Source organism: Anolis sagrei, chromosome 1 (assembly GCF_037176765.1).
Source record: "Anolis sagrei isolate rAnoSag1 chromosome 1, rAnoSag1.mat, whole genome shotgun sequence".
In the NCBI taxonomy this organism is placed as follows: Eukaryota; Metazoa; Chordata; class Lepidosauria; order Squamata; family Dactyloidae; genus Anolis; species Anolis sagrei.
In genome coordinates this window covers 45,750,049-45,773,486 of record NC_090021.1, presented here as the reverse complement: position 1 = coordinate 45,773,486, position 23,438 = coordinate 45,750,049, and the positions used below count along the sequence as shown (strand labels likewise).

The 23,438-nt window shown below is 35.9% G+C and overlaps 1 protein-coding gene across 4 annotated transcripts in view; it reads right to left on the bottom strand.

Annotated features, from left to right (window-relative positions):
* Positions 1-23,438, bottom strand: part of KIF6 (kinesin family member 6) — a 160,330-nt gene that overhangs the window by 11,355 nt on the left and 125,537 nt on the right. For 3 of the 4 annotated variants that reach the window (XM_060754090.2, XM_060754089.2, XM_067464207.1), the window contains 6 exons: positions 19,994-20,044; positions 13,712-13,793; positions 10,646-10,781; positions 10,134-10,228; positions 2,908-2,997; positions 2,000-2,106 (listed from right to left, as the gene is read on the bottom strand). In XM_060754090.2, coding sequence (XP_060610073.2) covers positions 2,000-2,106; positions 2,908-2,997; positions 10,134-10,228; positions 10,646-10,781; positions 13,712-13,793; positions 19,994-20,044 — 561 coding nt within the window. Of the gene's footprint in view, positions 1-1,999; positions 2,107-2,907; positions 2,998-10,133; positions 10,229-10,645; positions 10,782-13,711; positions 13,794-19,993; positions 20,045-23,438 lie in introns of those variants that run through there. The other variant, XM_060754092.2, reaches the window with a different exon arrangement.

The window sequence follows — 23,438 nt, the reverse complement described above, 5'->3', positions numbered from 1 at the left end:
GCCACCCAACCACTCTTCTTATCTGAGAATGAGCTTTTTCAATATGGTCATTTGACTGCAGCAAAGTATGCCAACAGGAAAAATGTATGCAACAATCATCTTCAAACCATGGTATTGTTGGGGTTCAGTCTGATCCTGATCTGTGTGAACAGGATTCTCTGATAGTTTTTCAAACTGAGCAAGCTCTCCCTGACTCTGACAGTGTGGAATCTGTTGTTGATGCAGAGGTCAGTGGGAATGAAAACGAAACCCAACAGTTAGAAGAGAATGTTTTGGAAGTTAGCCGTGATATCTCCCCACCTGGGCTTGATAATGAGGTCCGAAGAGAACAGATAGCGAGAGATAGATTTGTTTCCCAGTCTGTACGAAGGTCACAGCGTCTTCAGCAGAAAGAGTCCCAAACAGAAAAGTCAAGGGGCGTTTCTAAGAATAGCTTCTTTGGTTTAAGAGCATCCCTGCCGGGTGCTTCTTTAGGTCAAGCAACGTTCGGGACTGTGGCTGGTCTTGGCAGTATTCCTGTGTTCCATGGCCAGTAATCCCAGAGGCTTGTAGCTTCCAAGTTCATGGTTAGTAAAAGGCTAACAGACTCCTTGTTATTGTTTTGTGGCTTTTGAAGTTTTGCTCAAGTTCAGAGATCCTATTGACTACTGTGTTGTTTTCTGGCTTTTTTACTCTGCATTTACCTTTCTTTTGTAACCAATTTTTCATCAATAAACAAGGATTGCTTTTCCTACAGTCCAGAGTGGTGGATTTGATCTTATGGTCTTGTTTCTTGAACTGGGATGCAACAGGTATCCTATGTTCCTTAATGGGTTCATCAGTTGCTTGGTGACTGTAGTGGTTTTATGCATGAATATTTTAGTTACTTCCTATTTTGTGACCAACATGTGTTCGAGAAAGGTGTTGGCTTTCACACAGACATCCAAAACTTAGAAGGTTCTGGTCCACAAAGACAACATAGACCTACTGTCTCAGTCCCTCCTGGGCTCCCCTACAACAATATTGAGAAAATGCTGGAAAATGAATGTGCACACTTCCTCAACCATGCAATATACATTTGCCAATCCCTCTGATATTGATGGGTTTGACAAAAGAGCTTCTGCTGACCAATCTTGGCTGATTGGACTAGAAACATAAGGAATACTGGTCTTACATATCAAAACTGCATCACCAGGATCTTTAATAGGAACATGCAGCTGTCAGACCTGTAGTTATGAACCCTGATTTGTGCAATAATGAACACAAATGAACACAAATATAGGATGCAGTGCTTTGAATCCTTGCTATAAATCAATGGAATAATATAGAATGCAATGCTTTGAATCCTTGCTATAAATCAGAGTGAGACTACATACTAACTCTAAATTTAAAAAACTTGAACACAGTTTAAATTTAGCTCTATGGTACACTTTACAAGGCTATCTTTCTTTCTATGAACCTAGTAAACATTTATGATTGACTGGAGAGGACCCTCTGTCCTACCACTTGTTCAAGCACATTTATTGGGAGCATAGGAGAGGGTCTTTTTGGTGGCTGCTCCCAGATTATGGAACTCCCTCCCAAGAGAGATCAGGATGGCCCCATCCCTGATGGCCTCCCATAAGCAGGTCATGACTTTTTTTTCTTCTGGCAAGCATTTGGAGAAGGCTAAGGGGCACATTGCTGGGGAGGTTGTGGTTGGAATTTGGGGGGTGGGGGGGATTGGGTGTTTTAAAATTCATTTTAAATATATTTCTTGTGTTTTAGCTGTGGTTTTAACCTAACACACACAATGTTGTTTAATTGTTTTTTAATTTTTGTATTTCTTTTGTTTTAAATTGATCAAAGTGTGTGATTGTTAGCCACCTTGAGGAGAGAGGAGGGTGGGGTATAAATAAAGTAAATAATAATAATAATAATAATAAGAAGAAGAAATCCAGCATATATATCTCGTTTGCTGTGACATACTGTGTTTTTGTGTCAATAATAATAATAATAATAATAATAATAATAAACATACCTTTATTCTGCATGAGATGTTGTCTGGCTCTTATGAAAGCCAGAATGTCAGCATCAGTTTGACTATCTCCTGTGAAGGGGATGGATGAAATCGGATTTGGAGAAATCCTGTAGTAAAGAAGTATATTCAAGATTCCAGATGAGTGATCACCTACTTTAATTTCATCTTCATTCTCACAACCTGTCTTCATTTCAGCTAGGCTTATGAAGAGCATTTGAATAAACTACACTGAAACAGAGATTACAAACAAGTAGTTTGGTGGATTCTATTCTTTTCTGGCAGGAATCAGCATAAAATGGGATAATATTAGAAAAGTAACATGTTATGTTCATTTCTTTTAAAATGAACATAACATGACTTCATTCATTTAAAACTATTCTAAAGAGAAAACCCATTTGATGGCCTCCAAGAATGGATTGTCAGGAAAGTTCAATTTGCCAGCAATTGTTTCTTATGACAATCTATGAAGGACAAACCTCCAAGACACCCTATTGTCAGCAGCGCTTCTCAGGTCCTGCGAACCCAGGGAGCTTCCTTGACCGAATCTATCCAACTGTAATGTGGTCTTCCTCTTTTCCTACTGTCTTCTGACTTACCAAGCATCATTTTTTTGTAATGAGCCACAAATTCTCATAAACATCTCACAAACATCCATTCTCATAAACATCTCATAAACATTCCCAGTCACTGAGTGCATTTAGACACCCCTTCAGATGTTCAGCTCCACATGCAAAAGTTTCTGGGAGGTTGGAAGCAGTAGTGGATAGCATAGATTACAACTTTGGAGGTAGGGGCATCATATCCAGACATGTTCTTTGCTCCAAACATTTTTTGGACACATGGAATTAATTTCTGATAAAGGCTTAAGTGTATTTGCAGGGTTCTAAAAATAAAAACTCATTTCATACCTTGATGCAGAAACTGAGTTGCTGAGTCTGCTGGAATTACTTCTCACAGAAGACTCTTTATCGGAGCTGGCTCGGCTGTTATTTGGAACCCTGGAGAGCAGAAGAAGATTTGCTTCATTTCAGATTGCTACTTCCCCCTAGTGTCCAAGTATATTGATTGTAAAGCTGTGTACAGGTTAGGAAGTCTGCTACTCAATGAATGAAGGCAGTACTCCAATCTTAAAAACGTGGAAATATTTAAATTACTTAAAATGCAGGTTTATTTCAAATTATGGCTTCTAAAGTTGATTGAGTCGCTGAAAGGCTGAGAAAGGCGGTATACAAATAAAGCAAATAAATAAAACAAATAATTGAAAAACACAAGGAGTCTGCATAAAATTGGTGTGTCTTGAAGGCTATAGCAAAAACCAGGTTTTAATTCAGCACCAACATGATTCTATTATTGGTAATATTTAGTGAGAGAGAGAATGAGAGAGACAGAGAGAGACAGACAGAGAGAGAGAATGAATTACAAAATGGGGTGCTATCACGGAAAAGGCCATCTTTCATTTCTTCCCACAATGTATTTCTTTGATTTATGGGACTAGTCTATGATTCTATTACATATTTTTTCCTGCTTTGGGCCATATGGAGAGGCAGGTCGGGAGTGATGATGATAGTGATAACAATAATATGAAGTTATATTTTTAGCAAACCAAATAATCTGCAAATGCAAACCTCAAAGCTCCATAGTAAGCATATCCAGTTCCAGTTGCCTAAATTTTATGCTCTTGAAGCTATGGCTCTAACAGAAAAGCATTATAACTAAAAGTATCTTGGCTTTCAATTTTTCTTTCACACCATCCTATCTCGCTTATCCTATCTCATATTTTCTATTGTTCTTCGATCTTTAATTTACTTTCTCTTACCAAAAGACAGTCTGGACACCACTGATGCTGCTATCAGCTAAAGACCCATCATTTAGGATAACATCATATATGATTTTATAGAAAATAATGTTATCCTGCTATTTTTGTGATCATTATTTGACTGGGAATTGTACTGGTTCATCAGTGCTATTCCCGGGGGGCCAGAAACATATCTTTGCTGGAGGGACATTAGAATAATGGATAATTCTCTGCGTGCCTAAGAGAAATCAATAAACACTCACACTGTTATCATCAAGTTACAAATTTCAGAATTTTATAGTGTAATCACATATTCAGAGTAAATATATCATTTTCCTGCATATGTTTTTGAACTATTTTAATGTGAAAATATATCCAACAATGTTGAACGTGGCCCTGGATTTTTAAAACTATGACATCAATCTTTCACCATATCCTACTCCTTCTAACTCTATGCAGCCAGTATGATTAAAAAAAAAGACAGTGATTATATGGAACTGTAATTTGGCAGGTGAGCACATAGTAAATACAAGCAGTATCTTCCAACTTGGCTAACAATAATAGGAAATCTCTTAGGGCTGACAACTTCTCCTTCTTGACTCTACAAAGCATTTAAATATCACCTCAATTTAGCTAAGGAAATTGCACATACAATTTTATATAAGTACCAATTGTTGAATATTTAATGGATGTATACTGGTGAATTTAAATGATAATTCTTATCCCCATTCAATATTGAATTACATTTTTAAAGAAGTCTGACTAATCTTGAGATATGCTCAGACCGGAGTCACTCAATTGACAGATAGTATTCTTGTACTAATAATTTCAATGAAGTTAAAAGTTGTGGAAGATAACTTTGGACATAAAATTAACTCAATTACAAATTTAACAGTATGCATATTTCCAAAGAGTGAAATGAATAACATGAATAATAAATAATACAAAACAGCACTATAATGAAAAAAATATAACGGGAAGGCACAAGAATAAACTTGTTAAAAAGGAAGTGTTTTGTCCAGTTTTTAAAAAATCTAAAAATTAGGACACTGCTAAAACTGGTCAAATATTTTTTATAGGGGCAGACAGATATGAAACAATACTACATTTTGCTAAGTGTTACAACCAATTGCAATTCTTCAACATCTGAATTGACGGATGATTCTGGGGTTAACATTTCAAAAATTATCTTTAAATATTGGACTCCTATCTTGAGCCAAAGTCTAACCACTAGATGGCAAGCTTGAAATGTTCTTGCTCTTTGAATCTCCAGTTTAAAATTTATTCATTTTGTTTTCTAGACATATTTCTGGCAAAAAATGTTTGAAGAGGAGAATGGAAAATACCATTTTAATGATATGTCACAGCAGCCAAGAAAGCATCTCTGGGTCACAGTCCTTTGAATCTACCTAGCCGATAAAGCATAAATAAGCCAATGTCCCTTGGATCCTGTTGTGTAGGGTTGGACAGCTTTTTTTCTCAGGTCCACTGGCCACATCTGCTTTCTACTTAAACTAAGGGCTCTGATTTTTTTCAGTTTACAAAGGAACAGTACAGATGTTACTAAAACAGAAGAGAAACAAACTAAATATGTTGCTATAGAAACTCCATTATAAGATTAAACAGTTACATAGGATACTAATCTAAGCTAGCTTCTTTCTAGGAAACTACTGGCAGAGGACTGGCAGGAGGTTGGGGAAGAAAAGATGGGAAACATCCATAAGAGTATCAGTCCACATTACAGTGGGGCAGTAAAGTCAAGGAGAGAGGACATTTAGGGTCAGACTAATTAACCCTATTTCTACTGCCCACTTAGAAACATTTTTGACTCTTCATCATATTGAGGTCGCAATGGTGGGCAATAGTGGGGGATTTGCCATGGATTGTGGCAAATCTGACGTGGGAAACCTGGTACTTGGTGCCCCACATCACCTCTCACCTCATCCCATGGGGGAAAAAATTGCAGCACGGTTTCCCCCTGTTGTTTTCTATGCAACATGGGAAGTGTCTGTGTTGCTAGTGCTTGCTCCTGTGACAGTTTGACCTCACTTCAGGCATGGAGTCCCGCCAGAAGTAGATCTACATTGTGCCATGGGATCTAGCGGGCTCTGTGAAGTGAGATCGAACTGTCCTAGGATGGGCAACTTTGCCCTTGTGATGAAGACGTGTTATTGCACTTCCTACAATGAGAAGGGAAGGCGTGTTTCCTTTTCAAATCCTAACGGTTTTCTGAGAGACGTAAAGTGGACAAATGCTAAACTGAATATAAAGCGTTAAAGAGCTCATGGAATAAATGCAGGGATAAGAACACTACTGACCTTTGTAGATCTCAAAAATCAGAAGGAAGTATTCTAAACCCACCAGAAAAGGAATAAGCAAAAGAAAGGAGAAAGGTGGTTGAACTGAAATATATTTCTAAAAATGTTAAGACTGTTGTTATAGTGTGCTTTCCAGTCATTCCTGACTAATTGTGACCACAAGGTGAATTTATCAAAGGGTTTTTGTGGCAGAATTTGCTCAAAAGGTTTGCCCTTGATTTCCTTTGGATCTAAAAACGTATGCTTTTTGCCCAAGGTTATCTAGTGGATTCTCATATATTCAAATCTTGATCTCCAGAGTCATAGTCAAACACTCAAACCATTTATCCACTCTAGTTTCCTTGAAAATCATATGAATAGATAAATAAAACTTATTTCTATATCTATCTTTAAAACCATAACCAAAACCATGGGCTGAATGCTTGGTTCCTCAGCCAGGTCTTAGCTGTATCCTAAAGGTCAGGAAGGAGGGGAGCTGACCTGATCTCACTTGGGAGTTCCACAGCTGTGGGGCCACTACCGAGAAGGTGAGGCCGGTGGGACCGAGAGCAGGGCCTCCACGGAAGATCTTAATCTACGAACTGGCTCATAGAGGGAGATACATTCAGATAGATAAGTTGAACTGGTAGCTAATGTATTTATATTTAGGGCTTTAAAGGCTAAAGCCAGCACTTTGAATCGTGCTCAGTAGCTAATAGGCAGCCAATGGAGTTGCCGAAACAAGGGAAGCTAGCGCTTCTGGGAGTTGGAGGCCCAAACACCAGGAGGCCCACTGGTTGTACAGGCGTGGTTTAGATCCTTGATTATTTGTTGTGTTTCTTGAGACACTGTACATGTTATTATTGTCAACATCCTTTTGGGAAGCATCATCATCATGTTATAAATTATAATTATACAGACTGTGACATCAAGGTAAGAAAATGCTGTGACCGATATCCTGCAGTACATCTTTGCTAGTGTAAGTTGCAGAAAACAACGCATCAGATACATTTTTTGAAAAAGTTACAAATGAAGAAAGGAAGGCATATTCTTTGTGTCCCAAGTTATGTGGCAAGTCAATCTTTCCATAGCATTTTAGCTCTGAGAACCTCTTAAGGTCAGCACTAGGGAAATAGGCTACTTGGATGGCCATGAAGAAACTGCCTTCCTTTTCTAGCACGATGCAATCCAGTTACTATTATACTGCAGTACTAAAATTTCAGTATATGAATAACTATGTAGATTTGTTAATGCTTAAACTTTGGATAAACATTTAAACGCTTAATCTGCAACATGAACACAAACCCCATGCCTTGAAAAGTATGTATGGATTAAGCAGAAACAATCTTGCCAAGAAAACTCAAGATACGTTCACTTTAGGTTGCCATAAAGCTGGAGACAACTTGAAGACACACAACAACAAACAATATAGCACACAGTGAATAGCTATAGTCCCCTAATAACCATAGTGTTCTGGTTATTTAGATATTATTTTCACAAAGGGCATTTTGTTGTTGTGACCCACATTTATTACTACATACCACATAATTCCTGTCAACTTTCACTCTTCTGTTGGTTGACTGATGGAAGAAGGTAGTTAGATTCTTTTTTCCTAAGTAATTTACCAGTTTGTTCTTGGTGGATTTAGTAACAAAAAGCTTTTTGTGCTCTGGCGCTATGGAGCCAAAGGAAAATATAAGCTTAAAAGGGTTCATCCTATGCAATTACAAGAATTAATAAATAAGGTTACTGTGTCATTCAGGTTCAGTGAAATCGTTGGGAAGTGAGGATTTGGTTATGTTATATTCTTTCATATAAGAAACTAGAAACTTTGACTTTAAAATGCTAATGCCTCAAACAGCCTTCAAGGGGTAAGAATATTTTTGGCACAGTGGGATATAAACTTTACTGTTCCTTCTCACAATGTCAAGAGCTCCATTACAAATATTTTACCCATCATATTGAGAACATAGCTACATAGAATGGATTTAACAGGCTTAAGGCACAATAACACTAATGTGACTTAAAAATCCAAAAAAGAAAGCTTAAAAGGGTCATTACAAGTGTAATGGCACAGAAGGTGATATCATAAATATTCAAATAAATGTACAACCTTAAACTCTCTTCTGCATAGAATATCACATTTTATTCATGCTCTTGGCCTTTTATTTTCTGTATAAGTCATAATAATAACCTCTATCGTATCTGATAACTTACAGCCAAAAATGAGGACCAAAGACAATAATGGAAGAACCTGCCTATATATACATTTACCAAAAAAATATGTAAATTGTCAAAAATGGTTGAAATTTTAATTGTTAAAAAAATATGCATGTTGCTTAATACTAGGCCCTCCAACAGACATTCCATGTAGTTATTTCATCAAAAACCGTAATACAAGAATAGAACGCATGCCTGATGAAATAAGAGTCTACTGTTTTTGGTTCTATTTTTACTTGTCTACTTAGAAACTCCTTCATGCATACAAATCAATTCACAGGAAATGTTTTCAACATTTAATTCAAAATCAGCACCTACTTTGCATTTGAAAACACTTGCTTATCAGAACATTCCATATGTTAATGAGAGCTCTTGTTATTGGGTTTGCATCAGGGTCTTTCAAAACATTAATGATTAGAAACAAAAGCTAAAATGTATAGAATCGCTGAATACACATCCATAGGTAAGTTATGGTTCTGTTGTTGTTAACTGCCATTGATTTCAACAACAGGCTTGCAGAGTGAATGCTGGGGCTTTCTTGGATGTCTCCTATGCAATCTTCCTCTTTTTCTATGGCCCTTTACCTTATCAAGCATTACAGGTTGAGCATCCCTCATCTGGAATTCCAAAATAAAAAATACTCCAAAAATTGAAATTGTCCACATGGATGGCTGAGATAGGGGCACTTTTTCTTTCTGATGGGCACATTATTTAAAATAGTGTGCATAAAATTATCTTCAGAATATGTGTATATGGAACAAATGAATTTCATGTTTAGACTTGAATCCATCTCCAAGATATTTCAGTATGTACATATAAAAAAGGCAGGTATTTTTAAAAAACCTATTATCCGAAACACCTTTTGTCCGAAGCATTTGTCTTTTCTAGTGAACCATGCCTTTTTCACAATATGGCCCAAACAAGACAGTCCCGGTTAATTATCTTGGGAGAATTAAGGCTTAGTTTGCTCTAGGGGACATTTGAATTTTAGCAGACTAAGCTAGCCTTAGAATAGTTCTACAGTACCACATTTCAATGAGAAAAGGGCAATGTGGCAATCAAGGAAAAACTGGCATGAACAATACTTAGCAGGATGAGGTGAGGTTCTCAGATTACATGTATCACAGTTTAATGTATCACAGCAAATAAGATCAGCCTAAGAGAAGGGGGAAAACAATGAATTCGACTGGCAATGGTAGTGAAACATCCAGCAGTCATCTACAGAAAAAGCATTTTGACTTTGTGTTTCTCTGGATATTTGCTGAATATTATATCCTGAGCATTCTCCTATGTTTAAGCAAAGAAAGATGGAAGAAAAGAATTGGATTTTCAGGAAATCAGGTGTTCAGGAAAATATTTCTGAACCCAGTTTCTAAATCCACAAGGACATAAAGAGGGACATGCAGCTCAGTTAAGGAAATACTTAGCTATTTTATATTAGTTCAGATCTTTAGGGCCAGATAAATTACATCCCTGCATAAAGAATATGAAAATTAGACGAGAATTGTTTTAGAAGGTAAATGTGGAACTAGTGGAATCTACAAGGGAATAGATTGTGGATAAATATTATGCTGATAAGTGCTATTTAACAGTGAAACTATCTTGGAAGATAATAATTCTGCACTGCAGGTATTGAAGAATAAGTAGAATGGCCCTTGGGATGCCAAAATTGCATATTGTCCTGCTAATTCTTCACTAAGTAGATGATCAAGATAGACAGGCATACTGTTTATCCCACCAATAAGATTTCCAAATTCTGAAATATATGACCTTTAAAAAGTCAGTTACAAATCACAGATTTGCAAAGAGTTAGTTATCTTACCTGATAGCAGGAGGATATGTTTGGGTTCCAAGGACTAAAGGTGGAGTCTTTAACACACTAGTTGAACTGAGCAAAACTGGCTTTTCTTCCTGGTTCTAAAAGGAGTATTTGACAGAAAAAGAGAACAGAAAAACTAAAAAAATGTAGGCTAACTCCTACTCTCTTTTGAATCCCTTTTGAATGCTTTCAAGAACCTCTTCTATAGTATAATCTTCCTCCTAGAATATCTGCAAACTCAGCAATTTATGACAAAATGCTGAAGACTGATTTCTAAATGTCAAACTCAGGTTTTAGGTTCACTAGGTGGGGTAATTAAAGACTGAGGATTTTACAGATATTTTACAGAAAATATTGATTAGCAGGTGAACATGGAATCTTCCTGTGCATATATATGCATGCCAAAATAAGCTAATGGAAAAACTGGCCCAAATTCTATGTCATATCCAGAAATTTTGGGCATATTTTCAGTTAACAAGTGTAAAACTGTTTTTCAAGATAAAACACTGTAATACCTGCAAACCCATTGCCTCGGTAGACCACCACACTTCAAAGTCTTTTTGCAACTTCATCTTTGCCTTTTCCATAAGTAGCTGCAAGTGTTCAATTTCTATCTTCAGTCCTTTCAGGTGAGTAAACATAGCTTTATAACTGCAAGAGGAAAAGGGGGAAATTCTGTGTTACTACGGAAAGGTAGATCTTGTGTTTCTAGAAATGAACACTATCAAGTATTTTGTAAGAAAGAATTGGTCTGTTTGTCCCCATTCCCCAACACATATCATGGGTAGTAGGCTGGGATAGACTGGTTTGTTGCACAATGAGTGGCCAAATGAATTCACCCATTTGGATGTGTACTGGTACTGAGCTTAGCAAAGGGTGGCAATGCAACAGTTCCTTCCATCCATTTATATTTTTAAATTTCCCAACTTTTGTTGGCAAGTACCACCTTTTCTTCTTCTTCTTCCCCTAACTGTTCCCCCTCTGGCATGTTAATTAATTCACATTTCCATGCTCCAAGAGTGGGAGAAAGAGCCCTTTGTTACAGTTCCACATCATATTTAATAGGATAAACACGTTTAATGCATGATGTATTTATTATATGGTGCATTGGCAATATGGTCCTTATGACTAAATATTAAATTGTCAGCACCATGGGCTGTTTCATGCATGAGCAAAAGAGTACAGAAGAGGAAAGTTAACCAACACATTTCTAATTTCCTGCACTTCATCATGTCAGAAGGAAAAATTACTTTATTATAGACTGGATGCTATATTTTGTAAAATTAGGGCAGTTGAGTATGTGTACTGGAAGGAAGTGATAATGTGCATTCTATTTTATTCTGTTCCTATTCTATGACTACTGCCTTCATAAACAGCATATAATATGCCATTTATCAGCATTTAATCACCAAAGTATCAAGAATAAGCATACTTTTAAAAGAATAAGCATACATATTAGACACAGTAAGAGAGAGAGTCTAGCTAAAACAGAAGAGACATACTTGATTAGTAGAATAGTTCTTCACAGAATCAAAGGGTTGGAAGAAACCAAAACAGCATGGAGCCCATACAGGACTACACAGTCGGAGAACTCCTGACAAATGGCCATTCAGACTCTGTTTAAAAGACTCCAAAGAAGGAGACTCTTCCACACTCAGAGGCAATATACTCCCCTATCAAACAGCTGTTACCACCAAAAACTTAGGTGAAATCTCTTCTTATAATTTGAATCCATTGCTTCATGTTCTTACTCTCTGGTGTAGTAGAAAACAACCTTCCGCTATCCTCAAATATTTCAACATGGCCATCATGTTACCACTTAATCCTCCCTTCTCCATGCTAAACATACCCTAAGCCACCACACATAGTGCATGATTTCCAGATCTTTTACCATTTTGTTACCCAAGTGTGATACCTAGATCAGGATATGGAATTCCAAATGGGGTTTGATAAAAGCAGAATAGAATTGTACTATTACTTTCCCTGATTTAGACGCTGTATTCCTATAGCCAAATATGGATTTTAGATTTCAGGAAAGCTTATTATTTTTAAAATTCTTCTTCATCTCAGAAGCATTAGTGCGCTGGGAGATGATACAGAAATACTTAAAACAATTAAATTAACAAATAAGCTTAGGGAAATTCTGGGTGGAATTCTATAGCTAGAGATGCTAAAAAGACACCACAATAGATGGGAGTTCTTGAAGGAGGAGTTGAAAAAAGCACAATCACAAAGAATCTCATGGAAGAAGACAAATGGGAAACATCTAAGTCAAAAAGCAAATGTGGCTGGATAGCAAACTTAAAGAGGAAGTGACAATCTAAAGAACATATATAAAGACCAGAAAGAAGGACAGAACACTAAGGAAGCATACAAATGTGTAGTCCAACCTAAAGGAATAGTAGAAGGAAACCTTTGTAAGCCACCTTGAATCCCCGTTCAGGAAAAAGGCAGAAACTATTCACCACCATCAGATACCTTATAATATTTATAACACCAGAATATGACCATTTCTTTAGAATAAATATTTCAGTCCTCCACACATTTCCCAAATATGTCCCTCTATCTTTTATTCAACTACATCTTCCACACAAAACTTGGCTGGCAATATATGTATTTATTGAGATATTTTGTAAATGGGACTCAAGTCTAAACGCAAGATATATCATATCTTAAACACATATCCTGAAGATAATTTTATATAGGTACCAGTGCGGATGTTTTATTATGATAATCGTTTTAATTGTATTTGTATATCGTTCTTTTATATTTTTGTATACTCTGTATTATTATGTATAGGCATCGAATTCTGCCTTTTTTGTAAGCCGCCCTGAGTCCCCCCCTGGGGGTTGAGAAGGGCGGGGTATAAGCACCAGTAATAAAATAATAAAATAAAATAAAATGTTTTTGATAATTTTATACATAAAACAAAGTTTGTGCACACTGACACCTCAGAAAGCAAAGGTAGAACTATTTAGGGCCTTTCCACACAGCCCCATATCCCACAATATCTGCTTTGAACTGGGTTATCTGAGTTCACATTCAGATATTTCTTTTGCCTTGATATTCTGGAATATAGGGCTGTGTGGAAGGGATCTTAGTCATCTATGTGGACAATTTTGAATTTTGGAATATTCTAGATTTCAGAATTCCAGATAAGGGATTCTTAATCTGAATCTCAAGTGCAACAAGTGAATACTTTGATGAAGACAGACCAATAGACAGACAAATCCAGTGAACACAGTATTCACATTTAAGCAAATCTTTTAGACGCATCTCTTTCTGAACTATAGTATACAGTATTCTCCACCCTATTTGATGCTTAATAGGTATGCTGACAACTTGACTTGAGATGTTAAGTAGTTCAGTTAAGGGGGGGGGGGAGAGAATTATAACCTCTTACAACTGTTTGACTGTCTAACCAGATGTACCGTTTCTCCAGTGTTGATGGATACACCATAGATAGTGCACTCAAGCCAATTTAATAGAACATATGAAACATTTACATGTAACGTAATTCCTAATAACAGATGGGTAACGTATACATATAAAAGTAAATGTAAAAACAAAACTGAAATAACCTTATTTTCTCTTTTTCAATTTGTGCCCGAAGTGCTTCTTCTATTGGATCAGGTTCATTCATTTCTCGAGGACTGACAACAGCTGGAAGACATCATGCGTGTTAGCAACTACTGTAAAACACAGGGCTAAAGGAAAATGTTTCTGTACCAGAAAGACAGTCACCTTACAAGTACGGCACAACTGATTTATATAGAGAGGCCACTTTCTAGTGAAATGCAGAAATGCAGAATTAAGTGTATTGAAGTCTACTTATTTTGATGGTCCTAAGTGTGCCCAACTCTCTGTTGGCATTAGGGGAAAAGAATGAATTTGCTAGATGAGTTTAAAGTTTGTAAACCTCAAGTTTATTCTTCTAAAATTTTCAAATACATCTTATTTTGGGAGATAATGCAAAAATTTGAGTAATATGGTTCTCTGAAATGGGTATTTAATTTAAAATAATTCTTGCACAGAATATACATGTTGGTATTTTTTTTCCTGGACACATTCATCTGGAATTTCTATGTAATACTGCTATTATGTTTTAACTTGTGCGCAATATGTGCACATTTTTTATTTCTTTCAACCAATAGCCCCTTTTCTTCTCTGAATGTGCAGTCTGTTTTTAAGGCACATTCCACACACTAATTGTATGAAATGCTCTATTTTGCTTACTCTAAACATTTGCCAATTAGTTTCCATCATTATATGACTCCATGTTGGTTTGCTTTTATTTCGGAAATAAAACTCATTTGAACTACTTAGGCTAGTACAGTTATCCTACATGTGCTGGTAGATGGGGTTAAATCTGGGATCACCTTCACCTTACATGATATGTTCCCATAGTCTTTCTCAAGCCAGTTTAAATGCTTGTTTATGGAAATAATTTATGTATTTATTGTTTACTGTATTTATATCCCACCCTTCTCAATCCCATAGGGGACTCAAGGCAGCTTACATATATAGGCAACAATTAGATATCAAAACCACACATAATAAAAACATAAACATTGAAACAACAATTAAAACATATAAAACCTTAAAACCAATTATTTAAAATCACACAATCCAATATCATAGTTTGCGGCCGTTTCAATTTGTCGTAGCACTATTTCATCTTTTCTGATTGCACTGATAGATTACTCATTGAATGTGTGGTCAAGCTTTCATGTTTTTAGCCTTTTCCTAAAGGTCAGGGTGGAAGAGGCTGATCTAATTTCACTCGGGAAGGAGTTCCATAGCCAAGGGGCCACCACTGAGAAAGCCCTGTTGTTTGTCCCTGCCAACTGCGCCTACAAAGGAGGCGGGATAGAGAGCAGGGTCTCACAAGAAGATCTTTATCTTCTTGACAGCTCATAAAGGAAGATAAGTTCAGATAATTCCTATAGTAAACTGTTATTTCCTCTTCCCAACTTTAATTTTAGTTTCCAGTCCAATATCATTTGCATGCTGGCTAGAATGCACATGTTTTCCTAAATCCTGGTCATATCTTTACTACACTAGGTATTACATCCTTCCCAAAAGTGGACATAGATGACTGACAGATAAAGGTCCCTGCCATTTAAAGGGTAGTAAGTTGCTGGATGATATTTCGTGTTCAGGCTAAAATCAACGGGGCAACCCAGGAGGTTTGAAAGCTCTGAGATGAATTTGTGAAAGAAGCAAAACTGAATAGACAAGACAATTAGGAAGCTGATGCCAAAGTACTTTAGATGGAACCCAGGACCATTCAATTTATACTGATTGAACTAAAAACAAGCAAGTAAAGGAAGCTGTGGATAAAGGGCGCAAGTGGGAAGACAAAAAGAAAAACTAAAAAAGTTTGCATAACTAAAAAGGTTTGACGGATGATGGGGGAAAATGCAGAAGATATGCATACAGATTCAGAAATTAACAGGGACCTACTGAACAAAAACTGCTTTATATACTTGTAATTCTCACAGATTTTTCTCTAATCTGCTTGAGAACTAACTGCAAACATATACCTTTCCTGATCAATTCCTTCATAAAACGGTAGTTTACCAGAAGTGTGAGGACCTTTTGTAACATGCAGTCACATCAGTTGGAAAGCACTGCCAAACAGGATATCTGGCATACTTGTGGCTTGCTTTTAGTAGTCTGCCAAGACTCTCTTCCCCAGTAGGCTTTTAAAGCATGGTGGGTTCTGAATTTGTTCCTCTTCCACATTATTGCTTTTTACATCACTTCCCATTTGAGAACAATACATATCATTTTATATTATTTTATGTCCTAAATTATTAATTTGGAAATGTGTATATGATTCTTGAATAAAATACAATTTTTGGAAAAAAACCTAGGTGAGTAAATTGGTTTTCAAAAATCTAATTATATTATGTACAGATTCAAAATATGTGCTAATTAGTCATTCCTGACTGCCTCTATTTATTCTGCAGCCACAGTAGTCCATGAAATCTTAAACAAGAGGATTTATAGGCTAAATCCAATTGTTAATCCTGGCTAAAAGAGATTTCTTGAATAAGACATCTTAAGTAAACGTTTACAGTCCCATTGATTCAGCAAATCCACTAATAGTTGGATTTTTGCTTATAGTGTCCCATAATGTAAAGGAAATATATCTGCTTTGTCATTGATGATATATAGTATCCTTTTAAGCCCACAATTCTGTGAGGTAGGTTTGCTGAAATACAGTGATGTGTTGAGACCACCCAGTGAGCTTCACAGCTTAGATTGAATTTGTTTCTGGCTTTTCCTGAATTTAGAGCAGAGTTCAAACTATAAGAAACAACATGGCTGCTGAATCACTTAGAAAGATCAACACCTCTTTTCATTTACCTTTGATTGATGCTTATAATCTCTTGCTTTTGACCCCCCCCCCCCATCCCCACCCCCTTGTTCAATCTCTAACAGTTGGTCAGTGAACCACAGGTGCAGACAGAATTCTGCTTCCCTTTAAAAACAGAGGTTTATGCTGCCTTGAAATTACTTTAGTCAGTTACTTGGTATGAAAGGTGAGCAGCTGGTTTATAATGCTAATAGGTAGATGGCAAGTAAGAAATTGTTGCTTCAAAAGCACATTTACTGAGAATACAGCTTGAAAAACAAAATTTTAGGAGAGAAGCAATCACAGTAAGGAGACAGAGATGGATATAAATGGATATATAAAATGAATCCTGGTTTCTATTCAAACCCAAATGGCTTCTCTAGAAAGGCAGATGATACAATCCTACACATTCTATAAACATTTCCTATGTGTTGGCTGACAGAATGTGTGTGGCCACAATCAGCTTCAGGTTTTCCCACCTTAATCTACTTGGTACTGCGAGTTGCATACAAATATAGACTTCATGTAACAGACACTGTATACTTCAGCAAGTCAAAATGAAAAATGTTCATGAGACAGGTCCTTGCCAAAGTGGAGCAATAACTGCATGGAATCAGATAATCCCTAGAAAACATTTGCCAAAAATACAAGTGGAAGCTCTTACATGCAATATATTAAAACACATTTCTTTTTACTATACATAAGAAGCAAAGGTGGCAGTGGTTCAAATGGCACATGAGCAGATTGTTCTGGTGGAATATGTGCTTGGACTTTCAGACCTTTTAAAGCTTCTAAACTGATGAAACTGATTTTGAACATTATTAGTATTAAGCATTGTACTGGACACAAGGATACAAAAAATAATAAGAAAAGTGAGACAAATTTAGAATTACTTGAAGAAGGAGTTCTCCTGGAAGGGACCTAGACAATTTTATTCTGGCTTTCCAAAAAGTACTGAAAATAAATATCAAGCCCAAGTTTCATTCCAGTACTACATTAACAAAGCAAACTAAATCTGAGAAAATGATCTGATGCTTTCCCAACATGAATGTCTTTACTGTTGTACTATTTTAACTTAATTTTCTTTCATTAGAAAGTAAAGCAAAGAAGGGGTCGTTTGATTATCCATGATAAAATATATCACATAAAACTGAGTGGATGAGCTTGGAGGAACTGATCCCTCTCAGCTTTCTCCATCCATGGACTCAGTGCTGGTACAGGAAGAGAGGCATTGCCATCATCCATAATAATCCTCAAGTCACAAGTTTGGGATGTACTTTGTACTGGGCCAAAGAGAGAATGGGGAAGCCACTGGGGCAATGGAAATGCACATTTTTAATTAATATCTCATTGTTTATATTCTGGATCAATCTCTATTTTTTTAGCATTCTACAGGATGCCCCCAAAATTGCCAAAGATAGGGGAAATGGGAAATTGTAGTCAATATGAGTTTGTTAATTGTTCCTATGTTAGAGACTTTGGGAACACCCTTACAATAAATATTATATTATTTGGTGTGAGCTGCAATGAATTCCTTTGCAATTCCAAAGGAATAGGTGGAAATAATAATAATAATAATAATAATAATAATAATAATAATATCATGAAAGTCTTGGAAATGAATTTTCTCCATAGTCATAGATTGGTGAAATGGCCTAAAATACCACTAGAGGTCACTCCAGGAAGTCTGTACAATGATGAACTAGTCCCATAGTTTTCTCCCTCCTTCAGGAAAGAATGGAGATCTGTACACCCGCATTGTCCCATTATTCCAACTTTGTAGTTTTTTCTGCAGATAAATATATTGAGGGTTTATTTTTGCAAAAAAAAAACAACAACAAAAAACAAAACAAAAAACCACACTTTCTATAGATAAAAGTGTATAAAAGCATTTTAGCATAAAAACAATCCCATTTATTTTTCTTCTTTATTTTTCTTCACAATTCCCCAGAATACTCTGCAAGGCATGAGAAAATAGCAGAAATCTCATTGCTTAATTAAACTCCTGTCAGGGTTTTGCAAGTGTTAGGAAAACCCATTCACTTTGAGGAAAAATAATGATACTATTTTTCCAGTCTTACAATATCCAAACAGAGGAGCTTTTAAAGCCAACTAGAAAATCTTAATATCAAGATATCAAATAGACAGAATGCGTTCAAAGCTTTAATTAGGCTTGCTACCAAGCTGTTTTCTTTCATGAATGCCTTGATGTTTTTACGGCTATCAAGACAGTTTCTAGGAGAACTGACAGCTGTTTCCATCTGACAGAATACAATAAAGCAGAAAATAAGGATCCACAATCAACACAGTAATAATTGGGTCAAAACATTTAAATACATTTAAAAGAATAAATAACTAAAGAAGCATAATAAGATAAGGTCTTCTGATTGTAAAACAACTACTAATCAGATGTTTATTTTTATTATTGAATGTATGTCAATTATTGATTTACTTAAAATATTTTGTATTGCTTCTCAAACCACAAGGGTTCCCAAGGTGATAAACAAATAATATCAATTAAAAACCATACAAAGATAAAAGCATTTTTATAAAAGCAGTCTAAAATCAACACTAAAATCTAGTTTTGAAGTAGTTAAAGCAGCACTTTCAAAACGGGATTGCCTACTTCATGTTAATTCTTCTGGCTGGAGCCTAATAGAGCTCAACACAGTAGACTACAGGGAGGAAGTAGGATACAAAAGCATTCAGAGGGATTTAAAAGGGGACAAATAGAGCTCTTGGTAATAATCCTGGTATGATACTGAGCATTTTGTGCCACCAGTTCTACAATGTTAGCTGTTGCTTTTGGAGATGTTTCTAACTATTAACAGAAGCAGGGGGAAGACAGAAGTCCCAAAACACTTTATTTATTTAAGCATGGTATATGAAAATCTATGCCTCTTCTTTATACAGAGGGAAACGATTGAGAATTGCTGTATTATTTAGTTCTGCAGTCAGTCTCTTATGTTTTTCCAATGGAATGCAGTGTTGTTTATTTACCTTGATATAATCCAAATGAATTATTTACTGCAAGCATTCCTGCATCATTTTCTATGATTAATGAAGAGTAATTAAACATTTGGGAAGACTCCACATGTTCCTCGAGATATTTGTAAACACAGAGAGTGCACATGTTTCTCTATCTGTTCAAATAAGCTATGGTTTCCCAGGTCACTTCAGGACAACTGAAATCATAGGCACAAATCAATATGGCTCAACTGAAGTTAGCTTTTGGGTTTGTGGAGAACAGTATTTCCAGTGAGGTATTATGTGGCTACTACTAAAAAGGAAGATAAATGTGTGTATGGTAAGAAAAGATGCCATGAAAATGTTATTTCATGAACTGCTGTTGAAGAATATGAAGAAAATGGCTAAAATAACATTAGAGTGAGAGTCTGTAGTTGACATCATGAAGTCTGTAGGCAGAAAGTAAATCTGCATTTGCCAGTAGCAAAAGTCCCTTCTGGAAAAGTCTTGAATACGATTGCAATATACCTACCTTGAGCTGCTTTTTGCATATGTCTCTGAATGATCTCTTCTTTCAGATGGTCTGTGCAAGAGACAAAATATAGCTCAATTAAAGACCATTCAGAATCCCAAAGATCAATAATTTAACTAAGACCTCCCTCTACATTTTTCTTCAGTCAAGTCAGTCAACATAGCTACATATTCTATGGCATTACAGAAGAGATCTGCCAAACTTCCTTGTCAGTGCCAATGCCATGAGGAATAATTTATTCCTTATGTACCACAAAGCATTACTTCATTTAGTAAACAGTTCTGAAAAAAAATATATCACAGAATAGTACCATAGTTGCTGCCATGGAAATGCAATTTGCTGCCATAAAATAGACATATATACTGAAAACCCGCAAGCCAAACAGATTGGAAGAAAAAGCAAGTTCCAGAAGCCCATTCATAAATTTAGTAATGGAAAAAAGCTTTTAATAATTCATTCAGACCAGCATTTTAAAAGGGTTCCTGCAAATATTTAAAAGTAGTGGTGGAAGTTGTAAGTATTTCATAGAACATAAACTCAAAGGCAGACAGTGTTTTAATACACAAAAAATCATTTTAATTCAGTAGGGGCTGGCTCTGTATATCCACTTGGTCAAAGAACGTGAAAATATGAAAATAGAATCCAACTAAACAAGGGAAAAAAATATTTAGTCATCAAAGTATATAGTTAACCACAGGTTCCAAATTAAGAAGGTTTATTCAGATTAGGTATACATGGAATGAGAGAAAACAGATAGCTAGACCGTAACAATGATACAAATTGGTTTACTCTTTAAATACTTGAGCTAGAAAATCTTAAAGAAGAAATTCAAACTTACTTGTGAGAAGGAAAGATCAGCTATATTCCGTAAATGATCATTTTCATAGGGAATAATTCTCTTCTAATTTTACAGAACCCAGAAGCGGTTTGACACAGTAGCTGATCAAGTAAGTATGGGTTTGATAATGAAAACATACAATAGCTAATGTGATGTCCATAGGAATGTCTAGGGAGATTGGCCACTGGTATTCCAAGAAGGTAGAATTAAAATGTTATGCTTAGAGGAAATTTCCAACCTGTTTCTAAAAGACAGAAGTTTGATCTATGTGGATGGAAGATGCTTTAGATGGGACCAGATATTGGCTATGTTAATGTGGAAACTAGATTATTATGCCAGGTACACCGGATTTGTAAAGAAATGTGTCTGTTAGCTATTTCTCTAAAAGTTTTTCCCAAGAGTGACACAAATACATCTACAACAAATTTTGTTAATGAACAGCATATTCCCCCCAAATAATATGAATAGTCGTCACATTAAAAATTAGGTTAACTGCATAGTCATCATTCATTATGAAACATTGTTTCATAGATACATAAGAAGCTGCCTCATGCTAGATGGAACAATTTGGCAATATAGCCCAGTATTATCTATTTTGAGTATGTTAATCCAAGGTGTCATCATCCGTTAGTTTTAAATGCTGCTATCAGGGCCTGTACCTGGAATCTTGTGACTAAAAAACATGTGCCTTACAAAAAATGAACTATGTGCTGTCCTTTCCCAAGCAACATGTCCCTTTGAGCCTGGTTAGGATGTGAGTTTATGACAAGCCTCACAAGCTCTTAAAAAAACCTAAAATCTATTTTTCAATTTTAGCAATTGGTAAAGGGGAAGATGTTGCTTGATTGCAGTCCCCATGATCCCTAAACATGGACAACTCTGTATAGAAGGTGAGACATTGGAAGGGCCATAAGTTATTCACCCCTTTCTAGTCAATTATCTCATTTTTCCTAAATAGATTTTTCTGTCAACTTGAATTACTATATATTCATCACACATCAAATATTTGTAAATGTTCACCAAATAGTTTATCCATTTATGGCACTGTTTTAATATACAAATAACTATTAAAATAGTTGTATGCATGCCAGTAATTTCTAACAAAAACAAAACTCTATACAAAGGGGAGCAGGGAATAGATTTTAGTCAGGTTATACCTCAGAAAAACATCAAAATAGTTTGTTGTTTTATACAGAATTCAGATACATTTCTGGGTGCCTTCACTGCACTCTATCCTGGACTGTTGTTGGATGAATTTTTTTTTATATCATGAAAAGGGTCAAAATCATACCTTGGTAATTCCATTTTAAATCAATTTTTGTTAGTGCTGGAAGACCCAGACTAGTTTCAAGCTTCCTTCAGGGAAATTCATGATAAATGTGAGAGCACAAAGGATTCCAGAATAGATTTTAACTATGGCTGCCCTCCTGAAAAGAAATATTTGGCTAGCTCTAACTTTTATTTTATATGTTACACGAGAATGTACATATTTCATAATAATGTACACATGGGAATAATTTCACGAGAATCTATATATACAAGAGAAAAGGAGTTATAAAGGATGCCAAAATGAGTAGTCTGAAAAGCTACGGCATACGTGGCAACATGGGATAGTATAAAACCTTCACAGCAGGATATGAAAGAGTGGCTGAAACTAAACTTAGCGAGTTTGTAAGAAATTAGTAAAACTATTAGTATTATACAAATGAACCCAATCTCAAGTATGGAAGATTATGAAAGCACAACCCTTAACTCTGGTGCAAGAGATTCTATAAATACAAGTTGTTATGCAATGTGTCTGTGTGTGCATATGTTATATTGCTACAGTAGTAATTATGCATGTTATTATTTAGCTATTGGACTAAATACACTGCCTTGAAGAAGAAGCAGAACTAAAAGTATTACAGGAAAAGCTATTAAGAAAAGGATTCTCTAAGATCCAAGAATGAATGAACCAACAGTCCTTTCATATTACATAACACACTGATTTCACTTTAATTGCCATGGTTTGATCCCCTGGAACCTGGGTTTGTAGCTTTGTCAGAAAAATCAGAGCTCTCTACCAATTCCATACCTCTCTCCCTAAATGCAAATAGGATGCAGACATAGTAGTTAAAGTGGTGCTATATCTGGACAGAAAAAAAGCCCCAGAACAAGTATGAAGTGAATACTCCCTTTAAGCATCTTATAAAATTGTATTCAATATAGAGATTTATGCAATATATTACAAGAGTTAGTCACTTAAAAAAACACTGAAGACGCTATTCTGCCAACAGTTGTGCATTGTGCAAATCCCAGTGACTCTAGTAGGTTGATATAGTACTGGAAAGAATATTTTCCGCTATTCATTTCCTGGCTGAAAAATGGCTTTCTTGACATGTGGAAATAAATCAGGAATAATAACACAAAGGCCAGAATTCTGCAAAGCTTTCACCCAATAGTTGCACATCCCAAAGTGTTTTGGGAAATTATAATATGCAGAGATACACATCAGGTTTGTTTGTTTTTGGTTTGAATTTTTTTTCCTGCAAAAGCACTTTTTTGCAACCCCATTTCTTTATTATTTTAAGAGTAGTGTATCTGAGGTGTCGTTATGCATAGAACCGT